The sequence below is a fragment of the Podarcis liolepis genome (assembly GCF_965112155.1).
Source record: "Podarcis liolepis genome assembly, chromosome: 5".
Taxonomy (NCBI): Eukaryota; Metazoa; Chordata; class Lepidosauria; order Squamata; family Lacertidae; genus Podarcis; species Podarcis liolepis.
Window position 1 is genome coordinate 18418569 of NC_139556.1, and position 19247 is coordinate 18437815.

General features: G+C 41.7%; 1 protein-coding gene across 5 annotated transcripts in view; it reads left to right on the forward strand.

Moving 5' to 3' along the window:
- Positions 1–17648, forward strand: part of SAMD8 (sterile alpha motif domain containing 8) — a 48882-nt gene extending 31234 nt beyond the window's left edge. For 4 of the 5 annotated variants that reach the window (XM_083502756.1, XM_083502755.1, XM_083502753.1 and 1 more), the window contains 5 exons: positions 4135–4721; positions 9216–9311; positions 10075–10192; positions 11801–11951; positions 12989–17648. In XM_083502756.1, the coding sequence (XP_083358882.1) occupies positions 4144–4721; positions 9216–9311; positions 10075–10192; positions 11801–11951; positions 12989–13293 (1248 nt within the window). In that variant the 5' untranslated portion in view covers positions 4135–4143 and the 3' untranslated portion in view covers positions 13294–17648. Of the gene's footprint in view, positions 1–1711; positions 1873–4134; positions 4722–9215; positions 9312–10074; positions 10193–11800; positions 11952–12988 lie in introns of those variants that run through there. The other variant, XM_083502757.1, reaches the window with a different exon arrangement.
- The last annotated feature ends 1599 nt before the right edge of the window (positions 17649–19247 follow it).

Below are 19247 nucleotides of genomic sequence, written 5' to 3' on the forward strand. Positions count from 1 at the left end.
CATGTATTTCCCATGTTTCTCTGGTTTGCAGCCAGTGTTCAAAGCTCCCCTTGTTCTAGGCGCATTTTGCGACGGGGAATTTCACTAGCGCGAGCAGTTTCTGAACTCTGGGCGCAGTACTGTGCCTATGATTTCTAATTAAAACTGCAGTGGAGGGAAAGGAGGACCTTTTTTCTGCCTCCCCACTTCCAGCTACACTCTGAAGACTGGAGAAGAGACCCTCTTAAGAATATTGGGGGGTTGGCAGGAGAAGGACTAGACCATGTGAAAAACGAACATAATATTTTAGCTGCCGTTCATTCATTTTCAGCTTTGTATTCTTATTAAAAAAGCGTGCCTAGACATTCTATTTCTGTGCCCATAACCTAGACTTAAGGTGCCATTTAGCTCCTAGCTTTCATATCTCGGTTTCTAACACTGTTTGCAACTGCTCATGGGCCTAAGAGCAGGAGTTTCCCTCGTTTATTGTAATGTCTCTGGTTTACATACTGTTGTGTTTGTTTCCTCTGGAACAGGATGAAATATTTGTTAACCGTTCCCTAAACAAGATTTGTAATATGCTTTGGGTGCATGTACAGTGGTGCCTCGCAAGACGAAATTAATTCGTTCCGCGAGTTTTCTCGTCTAGCGAATTTTTCGTCTTGCGAAGCACGAAATCCCATAGGAATGCACTGAAATTCAATTAATGCGTTCCTATGGTCACAAAAAGTCCAAACAAAGCCAAATTTGGTACAACAAGAGTTTATTAAGTGCTCTTTAAAGTCACACATACTGTAAAGAGCATTTCAAAAATTGAAGGAACAATAAATTAAGTTTCTAAACATGACAGAAAAACATTTAAAAATCAACAAAGTGTACAGTACATTTTCTAAGACTCTGGGGGACAACTCGAAGAAGGTTCCTCTTCCACTCTTTGCTTCTTGCTGAAGAACCCCCTCCTCAACTGTTCCCCCAGCCACCCACCACACAGAAATTCAAATCCAGATTTTTTTTAAAAAAACAGCAGAGTGGCCCAGTGGTCACAGAAAATCATAAAAATGCAGGAAAAAACACACACAAGCTTCCAGATTCTTGCAAACCCCTCCCCAACACCAAGTCCTTGAATTCCAAACACCCCAACCCAAAATCCAAAAACCCCCCAAAAAGTTTTAAAAGTTTAACTTACCAAATGGCTGCAAAAGAAGTTTTGGAAAAGCTTCAAAAATCACCAAAGTCTTCAAAAAACTCAAAAAAGGCTACCACACCGCGTCCTATGAGTTGCTCCTCGAAGTCAAGTCGCAACTGTATTAACGGTGTTAAGAAAAAGGAAACAAACTTGCAAGACATTTTCGTTTTTTGTCTTGCGAAGCAAGCCCATAGGGAAATTCGTCTTGTGAAGCAGCTCAAAAAACGCAAAACCCTTTCGTCTAGTGAGTTTTTTGTCTTGCGAGGCATTCCTCTTGCGGGGCACCACTGTACTTGTAGAAATGTAGGGTAAAAATTAAACAGCAAAGCCCTGGTATAGAGCTACTGATAAAAAATTATCTGGGAAGTCCATTGAGAGAGCATGATTTCTTCTGTCATTTGACCCTCCCACCTTTCCAATGTTTGGAATTCACTGTGGACTTACTCCCAAGTACAAGACTTATCACATGTGACCTTTGATGTATGAGCGTATGTATGCTTGATCAGCATTGTGAGTGACTCATACTGTGCGAAAATTGAAGGATGGTGCTCTTTTTCCTGCTGTGCCAAGCAAAGAATCTGTTGTCTGACATCTCTTCTAAAGGAGTCCTAATTTGAAGCATTTGAGCATCAAGAGGATTTCTTTGGTCAACCCTTTAGGTATCTGTCTTCTGATTTTTTCTGAAAAATCTTGAGAATAATCTTCTGGTGAGTCTGTATTTTATTTTTCTCTGAACCTTTTGTCTGCTTTGGTTGACGTAAGGATTAGGATACAGTGGTACCTCCGGTTATGAACGTAATTGGTTCCGGAGGTCTGTTCTTAACCTGAAACCATTCTTAACCTGAAGTGTTCTTTCACTAACGGGGCCTCCCGCTGCCGCCGCCGCCGCGCAATTTCCGTTCTCATCCCGGGGCAAAGTTCGCAACCCGAGGTACTACTTCTGGGTTAGTGGAGTTTGTAACCCAAAGTGTTTGTAACCTGAGGTACCACTGTATTTTTACAATCAGTTTTCTCTGTGTTCAGGCAAGAAAATGTTGAAACTCAATTTGCAATGTCAGTAGAAAATGACAAATAGATTCTTGATTAAGTGAAACACGAATGTATTGAATCCGCCCGATAGAGTGAGCTCCTGTTGCTGTGTCCCAGCTCCTGTCAACCTAGCAGTTCGAAAGCATACCAGTGTGAGTAGATAAACAGGTACAGCTGCGGTGGGAAGGTAAACAGTGTTTCTGTGCACTCGTCACAGTGTCCTGTTGCGCCAGAAGCAGTTTACTCATGCTGGTCACATGACCCGGAAAGCTGTCTGCGGACAAACGCCGGCCACCTCTTCCTGAAGCAAGATGAGCGCTGCTCCCCATAGTAGCCTTTGACTGGACTTAACTGTCTAGTGGTCCTTTGGCTCTTTTTACCTTTACATGAATGTGCAAGTGATCTTCTGAAGGCTTGAGATTGTGGAGTTTTTGTTTTGTTGTAATTGTTCTTTTAAGTAAGTAAGTAAGTTTCTTAAGTAAGAATACAGATTTCTGCCCTGCCCTTAGCACCATCTAAGTTTTCATGGCAGTTTATTGTCACTGCAGGGACAAGTTTCCACATGCAGATCATCCACACTAAAAAAGAAACAGACCTTACGCTGGTGTGGCCCATGAAAGTTCATTCTCTTGAACTTAGAGCAGTGTTCAAAACTCCCATTGTTCTAGGTGCATTTTGCAACAGGGAATTTCATTAGCGTGAGCAGTTTCTGAGCTCTGGGCGCAGTACTTCACCTAAGATTTCAGATTAAAACTGCAGAGTGGAAGGAAAGGAGGACCTTTTTTCTGCCTCCCCACTTCCAGCTACTCTCTGAAGACTGGAGAAGAGACCCTCTTAAGAATATTGGGGGGTGGGCAGGAGAAGGACTAGACCTCGTGAAAAATGAACATAATATTTTCACTGCAATTGATTCATTTTCAGCTTTTTCATTTTATTCTTGTTATTAAAAAAAAAATGTGCCTGGACATTCCGTTGTTGCTCCCATAACCTAGGTTCAAAGTGCCATTTAGTGCCTGGCTTTCGTATCTAAATTTCTAACACTGACTTGGAGACGTTACTGTAAAAATGGCACGTATTTTCCTAATAGTTAACAGACACTGAAGCCAGAATCAGGGTATACACAGGCTTACGCTATCTCAGAAATGGCTGCGCTTAGTTTTCTATCCTACCACCATGGCTTTCCAATTCTTTTGACGCTTTTTCTTGTTTTTGCTTTTTTCTTATGTATTTTGTGTTCTAATTTTCTAATTAATAATAATAGCAATAGTAATACTACAGAACTATTAGAGATGGGGTGGGTAGAAAAGAAAGAAGGAGATGCTGTCTGGAAAGGCAAAGCACGGCACAGCAGAGGACCTCCTAGTTGGAGACGTGCCGTTCCTCCATAGTGAGGAAAGGGCACATCTCTTTTTAATGGCCTGCATTGCCTCACATGGTCAACTTCCTCAGTGAAGCCAGGGATCAGAATGAGTTGAGTTTGACACTTTTACGTAATATATCTGTTTCAGAAATAACTACTTGCTCAAGATGAGTAATAATTGTCCTGTGACTAATTGGCCGGGAAAGTTCCTTTCAAGTGGGGGTCAGGGAAGCACAGTTCTTCCACGTCATCAGTATGCCACCCATTGTTAAAAAAGGTGTGGGTGGCTGGACAGGCCAGAAAAAATGCTTTTGTAGGCGAGTACATTGATTTGGAATACAGTTTGTCCTTCCCAAGCAGACAGTCTAGTCACCAGTTGGGAAGCACTAGGTCTCTGGGCTGTAAAAATTAAATCTGAAAAGGGTATTCAGGCGCAGCCGAATACAATGTAATTTTGTTACTTCGTAGGAAAGTCTGTCTGAAGTACATTTTAAAGTTATATCCCAGAACATTGAGAACTTGGTGCTATAATGATGCGGGCACTGTCTTCTCGGTCTTTAAAACATCTGATTTTTGGCAGGTAGAGAAGATGGAAGGCAACGGCCAGCTTTGCATTCAGCGTTGGTCTACCAGGCATGTAGCCAAATGGCTGAAGGAAGAAGGCTTCTGTGAGTATGTGGACATTTTGTGTGACAAGCACAGATTAGATGGACTTACATTACTGACGCTGACTGAATACGACTTGAGGTCTCCTCCTCTGGAAATCAAGGTTCTAGGTGATATCAAGCGGCTCATGTTGTCAATTCGCAAGTTACAGAAGCACCACATTGAAGTTTTGGAAGAGCTTGGTTATAACAGTGATAGTCCCATTGGTTCCCTGTCGCCTGTGGTTGGCTCCCTTCAAGGAACAGACTGGTTTTGCAATGGCGAGGTTCAACGGGATTGTGATGACTGTGAGCCTGTTGCCGATTTGAACGCTGATCAGTATGCAAATGGAAAAAACAAACATCCTACGCGAAGACTGAACCCAGAGTATTGGAAGACAGCTTTGAGTTGTATATATGTTTTTATTGTGTTTGGCTTCACATCATTTGTCATGGTTATCGTGCACGAGAGAGTTCCTGACATGCAGACATACCCACCACTACCAGACATATTCCTAGACAGGTAAGTGCTTTAACCTGCTTAGGAAAAAGTGCTAAAAATCAGAATTGCTAAACTGTTGAGGCCAAACTAGGTGTTTTGCAGAATTTTTTGTTGCTTCTCCCATTCTAAATTTTTTAAAAAATATATTTTTATTTTGCAAAATAAGAATTTATAAACTAATTCTCCTAGGTTTTTTTCCCCTTTTTCATGAAAGTACCGTATTTTTTGCACCATAACACTCACTTTTTTCCTCCTAGAAAGTAAGGGGAAATGTCTGTGCGTGTTATGGAGGGAATGCCTACGGGTGGCATGCCTACGGATTTTCCTCCTCTAAAAACTATTTGCGTGTTATGGTCAGGTGCGTGTTATAGAGCGAAAAATACGGTATGTGCTGTCAGCAGCTTTATGGAAACCCCCACCACCTTTGGGGAATTTATTGACCAGCTCTTTCCCACTGTTTTGTGAAAATACCTCAAGGTCTACGCAAATCCAAGAAATATGGAAAATGGCTAGATCACAACATCTGCACTGCTTTTCCTCTCCCTGGATTCAGAGGCTCATAGTGGACTTGTCCCCAGTTCTTTGAGTATGCAGTGGCTAGCCATGATGCATGACGTAACTGTCTGTGGCCTGATTTGCACATCATGATAAGCCACAGTTCGTCTTAAAAGAATGGTTTAATTAAATGAGAACATGCATTAGCCTTGCACCCACAACACCCTCCAGACTCAGACCCAGTCACCGAAGCTGAACTATGGTTTATTGTTTCACCTGAACCCATAGCATGGTTTGTTGGCTTGTTTCAGAGAAGCCATGAAAGGTAAGCAACAAATAAACCAAAGTTTGCCCTTGCTTTATTTCTGTCTTACCATGCGTGGCTTGTCTGAAACAAATAAACCACCGTTCATTTTAAGATTACAGTGGTGCCCCGCAAGACGAACGCCTCGCGAGACGAAAAACTCGCAAGACGAAAGGTTTTTTCGTTTTCGAGTTGCTTCGCAAGACGAATTTCCCCCCGCACCCCGGACCTCTTTTGAAGCAAGGGGCGGCGGGGAGAAGATCGCTTCTCCCTGTTGCCAGCCCCGCAATCTCTGGGGACAGAGGGGAAGGCGCGCACGCGCCTTCCCCTCTCTCCCCGGACCCCTTTTGAACCAAGGGGTGGCAACGGGGGAGAAGCGATTCTCCCCGCTGCCCCTTCCCTTGCTTTAAAACAGGTCCCCTCTGTCCCCGGACGGTCTCCATAGGAACGCATTGATTGATTTTCAATGCATTCCTATGGGAAACCGTGCTTCGCAAGACGAAAAACTCGCAAGAAGAAAAAACTTGTGGAACGAATTAATTTCGTCTTGCGAGGCACCACTGTACACCACAAGAAGAAGAAAGTGGAGTTTTCCAAAACAATTTTATAAATGCCTCCAAAACACTGAGCTGCCCTACAGCAGTGATCTCAAGAGCTGCTGGGAAATCTTATGCATTTTCCTGCTGGGAGGGAATAATGTAATCTGTCAGCAACAGCCCTTGGTCCTCTTAACTGGTGGCTGGGGTGAAATTGTCCTTTCTGTAGACACGGCGCATTATTATTGACTTTCGGTCAAGAAATGTAACATTTACAAAATTTGATACTAAATGAAGGCATTATTTGTTTTAAGAACTGCTTTTTAAAAAAATCCCTGCAGGGAGCAAAAAGAAACTATTGAATGCTAGATATTGTTTTAGAATAGAATTACTGTCATCAGGGCACCAAGGAAGGATTCAGAGTAGGGACAGTAATCAGGAAAACAAGGTCAGAAGATTACAATAGTCGTCTTAGTGACTGGCCTTTGTTATTACCCTTTCAGCAGCAAAGGCATGTGACTGCAGAATAGCTTTGACTGAAGCAATTGCATATTGTTGTGGTGTTAGAGTGCACATATTCTGTCTCCAAGAAGTATGGGTTGTGGGCAGTGATTGCAAAAGCACTTGAAAACAAGGCTAAAAGGTTAATACATAGACTTCATAGGCCAGCAAAAAAGCCTAAACTTTCCCATGATTACCATTTGCTGAATAGTAGATGGGATAACAAGAGGGCAAGTGGCTGAATAGAAGAGGAGCTATTATTGCAGATTAGGTCATCAGTAGCTCAGATTTTAGCTGTGAAACTTATCTCTTGGCTCTCATTCCTTTGCAATGTTCCTTTTTGTGATCGGAGGATGTTTTGAGTGATACATTGGTATCTGTTCCATTCTGTACTTTTTTAAAAAACAATTTTTACGGAAAGGACAGTTAAGAGCATTTTGAAATGTTTACGGCTGTTTACTGGCAGTGTTTGAAAAATTAAGTGTTCTTTTACAGCCCACAGTCACCACATTGCTTGGGTTTTATCTTAAAGCTTTTCTAGAATGCACAGTCCCTATCTGGGTGTTGTCTTAAAAAAACCTTTTTGTTGTCAATTTACCAGTATTGAAAGGCTGTAGATTTTATCTAGGTAAGTAGTTGTACCTGCTCTTCCTAAGTCCTATGTGGCTGAAGGACAATAAGCTTCACTCTTTATTTGATTTCATTCTGCTAGCAGAAGGCAGAAAGCTTGAGAGGAAGGAACTGGGAGAAGTGGGGGGAGCACCCCACTGCCGAAAGTGTTAAGTGAGCCCCCTCCCCAATTTGTGTCACGCACACTTCTCCAGAGCCTGGCCAAAGTTATCCATGCTCTGGTGACCTCCAGAGTAAGCTGCCATAACACATTACATGCGGGGCTGCCTTTGAAGGCTGATTGGAAACTGCTAATTGGAATTGGCTGCTTAAAGTGGAACAATGGTGCTTCACTGGCTCCTGTTCTGTTTCTGCACACAATTCAGAGTGCTCATGCTTATCTTTGACATGGCTTGGGATCCGGATATTTGAAGGATTACTTGTTTCTGTGTGTGTCTGCCCACGCAGATGTCAAGTTTGGCTGCTCTTGTCTGGATGCCCTAGCCGTGGGTGGTAAGGAGGTGGTATCTGAGGGCAGAGCCTCCTCAGTTTTGGCATCCCGCTTGTGGAGTGTTCTCCCCGGGAGCTTTGCCTGGTGCTATTTATCTTCCTTGTCTTCTCAGAGTTCAGACCCAGTGATGTTCCGTTTAGTAATTATATTCATAAAAATGAATGAATGTCAATGACAAATACAATATTGAACAAGCTTAGCTGTTTCAAAGCTTAGCTTTTTTCTGAATGGAAGTAAAATACTGTATGTTGGATTGGATCACTTTCTAGGGCATCAAAAAATTTCTGGTGCGAATGGAACATTTTCCAATGTAAATTACCTTGTTCACATCAGCATAATATTCATCTTCCTTGGAAAATCCACATTACTATTCAGCTCTTTTTAGGTACTTGTCCTCTTGATTTTCTTATTTGTTGTATGCATTCTTAGCCTCCCTGCAAGTATGTGCATTGAAAGGGAAGGTTATCAATTTGTAAAATAAGAGGATGATTGAGTGGTAGAATGAGCTGGGGGTGGTACAGCGTTGAGCTGCTGTTAAATGAAGAAACAGGCATGAAATACATTCATTAAATGGTGGACCAAATGTGAAGGACAAGAAGGGAGCGTGTAGAGAAGTAAATGTGCAGAAGAAATGGGCCATAATAGTACAAGGAAAATGTATACTCAGCTTAGAGAAGAAGAGATCTTGCAGGAAAGCACTGAAGTTCAGAAAAGACAGCTGATTTGATTGTGTGATAAAGCATCTTTAGCCCTAGTAAACAGTATTCAGATATAACTGTGGAAAACATAGCTTTGAGGAGCAGGCAAGCTTAGGTAGCTGCTCCATTAAAATGTATGGAAATTTTGATTTTGTAATTTGGCAAAAGAGCATTGAATCGAATTACCTGGCATTTACTGTTACTCTCCTGTTGAAGAGAGTGATTATGCTTAGGATGCAGACATGGAAATTGGAACTGTCAGATATTACTTGCAGACTTTTTGTAGATACATGGTGTGAATTGATGGTGTCAGGCGAGGTTTCTCCCTCCCTTTCTTCTCCTTCCCCAGCGCTGCGGAGGCCGGCTGTCTCCCAAGGCGGGGCCCCCTCTTGGGTAGGATAGAACAAGGGTGCCTTTGCACTTTTAAGATTACTAGAACAAGCCTCTGCTTTGTCTAGTGATCAAATTCCAAAAATCTGTTTGTTTCAACAGAGCCAATTTAACCCATTGATTTTAAGGCTGCAGAAGTTTCAGCAAATGTTTCTGCTGTTTTGCTTTTTGCTGCTTCACTTCCCCCAGTTTTAGAGCAGTAAAGCAAAGCTTAAGAAGGGTAAGATACTAAACTGCAGAGAAACGTGATCTTTCTTGCAAATGCCAAGTTGGTTTGTAACCAGTCAGCTATGCTAGAAATTATGCTGAGCGTTTAGGTACATAAACGATAGTTTCAGTTTTAAATCAAATGGGTTTGTTTTGTTTTGTTGGTAAGGTCCTACTTACCCATCATCTGCATTTATTTTGCCCAGAAATTGCACATGTCAAAGTGGCACATAGCATCTTGATTTTTCTTTCCTCCATTTTTAGTGTTCCTAGGATACCGTGGGCTTTTGCCATGACTGAAGTATGTGGTGTGGTTCTCTGCTACATCTGGCTGCTCGTTCTTCTACTTCACAGACACAGGTATAGTTCAGTTGCCTTTATTTTGGAAATTGCAGACAACCTTGTTTGAAGATCTTGTGTGTATCTGTCGTGTGCTGCAGTTCCGGAGAAAAATAGAAAAGAGACTTGATTCCTCATTAAGAGGGAATACTAAAGTCCACACCATGCAAACAAGTAGCAGGTGGAATCCATGGCAGCTACTCCACATGTTGAGAGGTTGATGTGCAACAATGGGGATGGTGGTTCCATCACTCCCATAAAACTGTTGAGCAAGTGGTTTGGTGGCATGAGAAAATGGTGCCAGACTTGTGAAGCAAACTGTAGCACGTTGCTTATTCCCAATGTATTTTGGTAGTGCTTAGCACTGCTCTGCAGAGAGATAGCAGACCACCCCCCTACTGTGTTTGCTAGCACCCTGCTCACTCACGTTAAATCACAACTTGTTTTTAAGTGGAGTGAGAGCTTTTCAGTAGCATGAACCAGCACATTTCAATTAAATTTTATATTTTAAAGCCATGGTTTAATGTAACATGTGAGCCATGTCAAAACTAAAGCTTGAATCCTAAGAAAAGCTATGGAAGCTTCCCGAAGTAAAGGTTACCGTTTTATCTCTGAAAAATCTCTCTAGAGGGTCATTGCAGAGGAGGGGATTCCTCAGCATGTTTGGGTGGGCTGCTGAGACAGGAAGGACCTGAAAACTTTCCATCCCAGAACTTCCTTAAGTTAACATCTTGGCATCCAAGCCCTCCATTAAACAACTCAGACGTTTTCTGCTTGTTTCTAGGTCGATCCTTCTGCGACGGTTATGCAGTCTTATGGGGACAGTTTTCTTGTTGCGTTGCATTACAATGTTTGTGACCTCATTATCTGTGCCAGGCCAACATCTGCAGTGTTCTGGGAAGGTAAGCAACCACTTGCCCATCCCAAATTCTGAGGTTTACTTCTGCATTGGCCACAGCATTGAGACAGAAGTAAACTTAGGACAAACAAATTAGAAATGCCAAATGGTAGCTATTTGTCCATCTAACCTGATATTGTCCACTCGGACAGGTCTTGAGCAAAGCTCTTTCACATTGCCTACTACTTGACGCCTTTAACTGGAGCTGGCATAGGTTGAATGTGGAGCCTCATGCAGGCAAGATGTGCTCTACCACTAAACGAGGGTCCCTCCCCAAAATTCAGCCCTGCTATGTTGAAAGCAGGTTGTCGAACTTGCTGCAATAGCCTGATAAAGTTCCAGAATGTGCCTTTCAAGAATGTGCCTTTCAAGCTCCCCAGGCTTGTGGATATCTGCCCGAAGGCCGGGGCGCATTCTGCTGCGCTCCCTGGGTTTCGGGCTGCAGGCTGCTGTCCGCAAGCCTTGGGAGCCCGGCGGGAACTCCCGCGGGCTCCCAAGGCTTGCGGATAGCTTCCTGAAACTTGGAGAGCGAGAGGGGTCGGTTCGCACTGACCCCTCTTGCTCTACAGGCTTCAGTGAAAGCCTGCATTCGCACCATAGGATGCACACGCATTTCCCCTTCATTTTTGGAGGAGAAAAAGTGCGTCCTATAGGGCGAAAAATACGGTACATGTTAAGGCAACAAATTCTAGTGCAGCCTCGGCCTGGTACCTTCGGCCTGTTGGACTGCAACTCCTGTCATTCTTGTCGATGGGCCATCCTAGCAGGGGCTTATGGGAGTTGCAGTCCAGAGTATCTCGAAGGCACCAGGTTTGGGAAGTCTGAAATACTGTGTGGCATAAGTTGAGTGGGATGACTACATCATAAAGACACAGAGTAAGCTAGATAGCTCATCCTGCCTCCTGGACTAACGGAAGTAGAGAAATGAACTGATCCCACGCTATCTACTCCAGCCTTGAATCAATTCTGTTTTGTGGTATTCTGCAAAGGTCTCACACAATCATAAATCTCTTCTCACCACAAACTCACTCAGTGCTCTTAGCAAGCTAAGGAGATGGTGAGAGATAATACTGACCTACCCTGCAGGGTGTTGCACAGAATACTGAGAGAATGTATATGGAGCACTTTGAACACTTTAAAATGCTATGTTAATGCTAAGTCGTTCAATATTGATAAAGCTGTATTCATTTTGAAAATAGAACAGAGTGTTTGAAAGAGCAAGGTCTTTGAAAGTACATCCTTTCTAACCTGAGTATATGTTACTCTGAAGATACATTATATACGTGTGTGTTTAGAGCATGATGCATTCAGGGGCAAAATGTGAACATGTATTTTTAGGCTGAATATCTCTAAGGAGGTCAAAGCTTGGTGCTTTCCTTGTGGGAAGTAGGGAAAATCCTGGAGACTTGATGCTTGGTGTGTATTTTTAAATGTAGATGTAAATAGACCAAATGTACAAACAAACAAAATGAACTGTGTTTCAGTTACCTATGGAAGCCATGCTATGTGAACCAGGGGCAAATTCAGTGCTGTTCTAAAGTTGGTAGATCGTTTCAAGTATTCTTGATGTGTTCCTTATTCATTTATTTGTTTTGCACGCTTCTGTTTCTAGTTGTATGGCAACGTGTGGGCAAAACTTCAGCGAGCCTTTGCAATCTGGAGTGGGTTTGGCATGACGCTAACAGGAGTACATACCTGTGGAGACTACATGTTCAGCGGCCATACGGTTGTCCTAACCATGCTCAACTTCTTTGTCACTGAATGTAAGTACAGCGTTGAAATGGCATCATGAATCTAGTATGTCACTCCTTTTTTTGCATCTTGATGTTGTGAAATATTTTCCAACATAGCAGGTGAAGGCTTCAGTGAAGGGAAGACAGGCATTTGTTGGGGGCAAAAGCTGCCTAACTGGCAGTGGGCTTTGTGATTGACTGGATTATTATGGCTATGAATGAGAGATCTGTCATTCCTGTTTAGAAAATGAAAGCAAAGCAAATTTCAGTTTCCCCAGACTTCATGATCGGTGTACTGATGTAACATTAAAATAATGTTTTATCGTTACACAGGATGATGGGGATTTTTTACTTACTGCATTCAGTGCTTAGTTGGTGTCTAGCAAATAAGTAAGCTAGTCAAAGAAAAGACACAAGGCCATATTAGAATCTACAAGACACCAGGAAAGAGGAGTGGAGGAAGAAAGTGTTGCGGGGGAGATGTTTTAAAGAATGCAAAGTAACAAGAAGGCAAGTTATCAAACGGCCTTTTCAGCTCAGTGAAGGCTAGGGCTGGGCAATAAATTGTCCAAAACCGGTTTGAAATCCATATTATGATATTGGTTTCATAATTTTTGACCTGTCTATATATTGTGAATCGTGTGTGTGTGTGTGTGTGTGTGTGTGTTTGTGCTTGCTATGCAAAAATCCCAATGTGGGGGAAACCGGGAAGCAAGCCACTGCCTCTGCATAGCTCCATCCTTATTTCAGACATTGTGATACATCAGTATATCGTGATGTTTCACAATGTTGAAAACCAGATAATGCCCAGCCCTAGCGAGGGCCATGCTGTCGTTCCCTTTATGGAAGGAAATAGGAAGAACCTCGAAACAGTCCTTGGTCCTCTGGCTGGTGACTGGCATTCTTCTTCCCTTACCCTCTGCAGCCATGTGGAAGCTGACAGTAGCAGAAGACGATAGCTAACCTTCCTGATTGCTCCTAGTTGGCGGTCAATCCAGGGCACCCCTTTGTCATTTGATAACAAAACCTGGTAAACTGTGATTGGCTGAATGCTCTTCTCTCCCTAGATACGCCAAGAAGCTGGAATTTCTTGCACACGCTGTCCTGGGTGCTGAACCTCTTTGGGATTTTCTTCATTTTGGCAGCCCATGAACATTACTCCATAGATGTCTTCATTGCCTTCTACATCACCACGAGACTATTTTTGTACTACCACACGCTGGCGAATACAAGAGCCTATCAACAGAGTAGGAGGGCCAGGATCTGGTTTCCTATGTTCTCTTTTTTTGAATGCAACGTAAATGGCACCGTTCCAAATGAGTATTGCTGGCCCTTCGCAAAGCCATCAATATTGAAAAGGTTAATTGGCTAAAGAGGACTGGTTTGAATTCACGTCTGTGTGAAGTCTTTGCGATTAACTTTCCACAGGAACAGCTGCACAAAAAGGGTATGTTATTCACGTGCAGCAAGGCTACAAGGCACCCGTCGAAAAGCAGCAAAGTTGAGTCACTACTTGTTCTTCGGCATTCTTTAACGTCTGGAGAACTTCGAGCCGTCTTTGGATGAAGGAAAGACATTGGATCTATAGAACATCAAGTGCAACCTATTTAGCTGTCTCAAACAAAAACTAACACGTGTCATACCTTTAAAATAATTGTTTGCCTAATGAGAATAGGGAGCATTTTGGGAGGGGAAATCATGAGAGGGAAACGCACCCTGACGAAAAAGGGTCCCAAGGCCTTTAGTAAAAGGAGTTGGGTCGTGCGGGGCAAAGTTGCTGTCTTGGTACCCAAACGACAACCGTGAACAGAGCTTCATTGACTTGGAGCACATGACTTCATGCTATTGTACCATCCCAAGGTTTTCCTTGTTTACATTTCAGTAAATCGGTGAGAAATAAACACCTTATCTTTTTTGAAATGAGGTTGACTTAGCTTTAGTGCCACAACTCTTCCTTCTGAACACAGTATTAAACACTAACAAAAATCTCTGCATGCTTTTAAAACACTGTTTTTAGAAGAAGAATACCATAAAATTGGGGTAGTAGCAGGCGGTGTCCCATGAGACAATTGAAAAGTGTGGTGTTCTTTTTATTTTGTTTGGGCAAATGACAAGGCTTTGAACAGTGGCTCTGAGAAAGTACATACAAATCATTTTTCTTTGCCCATTACCACAGTTGTCATAAGGCTCCATGTAGCGTTGGCAGATGTTGAAATTTCATTGGTTAGCTGAGAAATGTTGGATAGTGTATTCATTGAATGTTTTCTTCGTATTCTTTGTTCTTGCAAGTTAAACTACCTTAATCAGCTTAACCTTTGTGGTAGATATCACTTTCTTCAGAGAGTGTTCTTATGGTCGTGAAAAGAGCTGGAGCTTAAAGTATTAGGAGTCCTGAAAGTGTAGCACTTGGCAGTCATGAACACACAACATTTTTCTGTGAAATATAACTTTGATAAGTTGCTCAGGTTTGCATTTAATCAACCAAGCCATCTTTGTAAATGCTCAAAAAAGGCCACCTTAGTTTAAAACGGTAATTGTGATTAGCACATGGATTCAAGAATGAGTTTGAAATACATAATTTCAGAGTAGGTAGTTTGTGTTGATGCTGACATTGCTTTTTCAAATGGCCATGTAAGCTTTTTCCAGACTATCGCAGGAATTCATTGGAACATTTCCATGCAATACACTTAAGTGTCTACAACACAGAAGATCAGCAGCTATCTTGTATGCTGAAAATCTTTTGAATAATTCAGGTAGAAGTTATATGATGCAGTGTTGTCACTGGCAGCCAGTTATGCCCTTTCCCCAGTGCCTCTTCCTGGTAACTCAAGTGAACCAGACCTACAAAGTATATATTGCTCTTATAGCCGAGAGCTACTACTAGGTTAGCTCTGAAGAGAGAAGTAAAGGGTGTCAGGTTTATTGCCTTTGTTTAAGACTGCGATAATAGACGGTGTAAACATTCCTTTCTGGTTCTGTGTAAAACACTGCTGCACATGGATTAATACTTATATGCAGAAATGCACGGGCCAATGTGATGAATTAGAAATAAGCGTAGTTAAATTTGCAAATCTGCAAATTAGAAGTAGCTGCAATTCTAGAACTGCTGTTGTACAGCTTCTGGCTTTACTTGATCTCGCCACAGTATTACAATATTTATACACTTAAATGACCACTCCAGTATCTTTACGTGCCACTTGAAAAGGGGGAAAAAACATTGTTATCTCGGAGCATGCCTTATTATTCACAAACTGCACATTATTGCAGAGTCAGTGATCCAGCTGAATGCATTTTGCAGAAACGTTCCTTTTTGCTTTGGCTTTTAAGGTGCACAGGATATGTTCAGAATTGTTAGTATGCACTGACTGGTGTCTGAAGATCTGGGCAGCAGGTAGTCCAGAAGTATACATAATAAATGCACTATGGTCACCTTTTTGTCACCAATATAGAGGCAGACTCTGAGGTGCTTCTACCAACTGCAGTGGCAAACCGTCCCGTTCTTCCCACCACGCCCCCAGTCTTTGCTGCATGGAGAAAGGGGAATTGTAGCATCCTTTGAAAACACGTACGGTCGGTTGCTTAAAGCAGCTCTCGAAATGCAACTGGGAACTCACGACAGAGACAGCCCCTCCCTAGGTTTACAGATTCCTTTTGGAAAGGAAAAGGGCGCATCCGCAACAGTGTGTTTGAAAAGTTTACAGTTCAGGTCTACATTACATTGCAGGTTGTACAATATTAAACTGTCTGTTCAAATGAAAACAATGGTTTCCATCCGGTTATTGTTAAGAGCTGCTGCTTCCTGAGATTTGACACGCAGCGTCATTCTATGCCTGTTTACTTGGATCAGTGTTCTTCATTCTAACAGAGGTGGTGCGGCTTGGACCATGCCACTTAAGGCTGATTGAAAGATTGGCCCGTTTTTTTTAAATTTTTAAACCCACACAGACAACCAGAACATCAGGAAGGGGAGGCTATTAGAACCCTTTTCCCTGACCTAGTTTACAACCTCCGTTACAGCAAGGCCTGGGTTCAGTGGGACTTACTTGGAAATATGCGTAGAATTGCAGCCCGTTGTGACCCAGATTAGATAGATTTACTTCACAGGATGATTCAGTTAAGAGGTGAGCAGAATATTAACCAGAACACCTTGGCTCTTGATGTAGCAAGTAACCCAGTTACTTGAATAGTATTTGGTATGAAATACATTCCTTCCCCCCAAAATAAATCTTCCTATAAGTTTTGTGGACTACATTTGCACTTCAAAACTAGCCATCCTAGGGATTATTGTACTTAAAATAGTGATATAATACTTGGTATATCTTCCTTGGTTTAATTCCACATGTATTTTCCGTGGGGAGATACGTCACATCAACCCTCCCAAAATCTTCCCATTATGGAGAGTTATAAGGTATGGAATTCTTATCATTTCTGTTTTGAATGTGCTTTTTTTTTTTAAAAAAAAAACACTCTAGAAAAGCATTTTTGCACTTGTCATTTATGTCGGACTACCAAGTGGCACTGGGGTGGTTTTTTTTGTTTTTGTTTAGTGTATTAGTATATGGAATGGTGGTGGTAAAGGAGACAAAATTCAGAGCAAGGCATCTGAAAGATTCCAAGCAATAACCAGAACATCTCATCTATTTACCGAGTGTTCAGTGCATAGCAACCAACTTCAAATTGCTTTGCCCACTCTGGTTTGTAGTTTTGTGGTCTATACCAAGTGAGATATGTCTACCTACCTTTGGTACCAAATGATGCCCATCTTGAAATACTGTGACTTGATACAGACGGTTGATAAGAGGTATCCTTAACACTATAAATTCTAACTTTATGAAGGGTTCCCCCCCCAAAAATAAATTTTGGTTTATTTCCCTGATACATAACTGTGATATGGATAAACCAATACTATACTCAAACTTTCCCACCCCCAGTATAGAATTCATTACTCAATCCGTAGTGTGCTAATTTTAAATTGTTAGCAGAAATCAGTATATTTATATACCCAGCTATCCTCACAACTACTTACTGGGAATAAATCCATGTACAGGAAAGGAAAGCACAAAGTATTAATGCAAAGGAATCCTCTAAGTGTTGACATATAACAGTGCCGTGCCTAAAGGCACTGTGATGAAATTGGGGTGTGTAAAAAAAATTCATTTTTTTGTTTAGGGACTGGGAACATCTTTGCATGGTTTTGTTTTGTTGGTGAAGTCCTAAACTGGCAAATCTGAGCTTCATACAGAGTAGATTGCAGAGCCAAGCACAGTCTGGAGACGTCCCTAGACGTCTTTAAGCCTTTCTGGGTATACCAAGATGACCTAATATCAAGGCATTCATTTCCATTGTAGTGGAGGCCTCTGCTTGTCTTCCAAGAGACCTGGCATGGCTCGAGATTCCATTTAAAAAGGGTTTAGTTCTACAGTCCTATTTCTGTCGTACAGTAAATGCTCAGTGTAACCAGAGGACGAGGAGAACAAAGGCTGGTTGAACGTTCTTGACTTGATGCTTGGCACAGACTCATACCTTTGGATCTCTTTCTTGCCCCAAGAAAACATAGTGTTATTTGAAGGCTTGAATATTCCTACTGCAGAAATGTTTGAAGCACAGATGTGTAAATAAAGGTGGATTTTGCTCAAATTTGAAACCTGATTTAATTTATATTTTGTATTTGTTGTATTAAGCTATTGAAACATTAAATAAAATCTAAGATGAGTTAAAACGTTTAAATGACTGGGTCCTGTGTGTTACACATATTTTAACTCCCCCCCTTCATATGTAGGTTTAATAGGACAATTTAAGCATTAAATATAAAAGTTACTTTTAAACACAGTACGCCAGAGACAGCTTTTAATTGAAGAGTCATCTACTGCAGACCACGCTCGCTACAGACCAGTGCCCTGGAGTCCAGCTTTTACACTAAAATTTTCAGGATCCAGAATGGTCATTCATAAACTACATGCCACAAAGGAGTGACTTGAGTGATCAGTATTAAATTTCTCAAGGCTCCTGTTAGCCAACAGTACTCATAATACAGAGCAGGCTGTCCCTCCTTTTTCACTGGGGTTGGGTTAATTCTGCATGTCTACAGGAGTCATTTGGTGATTTCTAATGAAGAGACAAAGGTACACGCAGGAATGTCCAAAAAATTGTGTTGCTACTAATGACTGGATCTTACAGTAAGATGATGAACCAGGACTGCCGAGACTCCCTGAATTTGCATTTCATGGTTTGTAACATTAAAAACAGGTCTCTGCTGAAAAGAAGCCCTCTGTTTTGAAAGTTGTTTTTCGCTTGCACTTACCTCCACTTGAACCCTGGTAGAATCTCAGATTTCAGAACTGCCTATGGCTGGCAGTTTTGAGCTTTTTTCTTTTTTTGCTGTTTGAATTTATTTATTTATACTTTTCAAGTTTATTTTTTGTTGTTGTTGTTTAGTCGTGTCCAACTCTTTGTGACCCCATGGACCAGAGCATGCCAGGCACTCCTGTCTTCCACTGCCTCCCGCAGTTTGGTCAAACTCATGCTGGTAGCCTTGAGAACACTGTCCAACCATCTCGTCCTCTGTCATCCCCTTCTCCTTAGGCCCTCCATCTTTCCCAACATCAGGGTCTTTTCCAGGGAGTCTTCTCTTCTCATGAGGTGGCGAAAGAACTGGAGCTGCAGCTTCACGATCTGTCCTTCCAGTGAGCACTCAGGGCTGATTTCCTTAAGAATGGATACGTTTGATCTTCTTGCAGTCCATGGAACTCTCGAGTTTATACATTTCACTAATTTTACAATCATTTTGACATTTCAGAACTTGACTTCCTCTTTCTGCGGTTCCTTAAATTAGTTTCTAATATCTTCTGCATACCCAAATTAACTTAATTTGCTCAATTACTCCCCGTCTTTAAATATAAAACCACAGGTTATTACAATAATCCTGCCAATGTTTTCATCTGTTGATCTGCAAACATTCAGCAAACCATTTCCATTCTTTTATAGCAAAAATTGCCATCTTGATTTCTTATTCTTCCGCTAAGTTTCGACATTTCTGCATATTCCTTTAGTGGCTGTTTTGAACTTGTTAACTGGCTAATATACTTGCCAGGCTATCTAGATCTTAACGGATATGTCACTCTTTATAAATTGCCAATCTTATAAGTGGACAATAATAAAAAGAAGAAAAAACCCTGTAAGGCTTTTTACCACAGGACAAGAAATCAGCCCTCGACAATTTCACCGGCAGAAAAAGATTTTTTTGAAAAAATCCCTAAGCCCCAGGGTCATAATTTCATAAAAAAATAACTTTCAGCAATTGACTCAAAAATGGTGCCAAATGGTTGC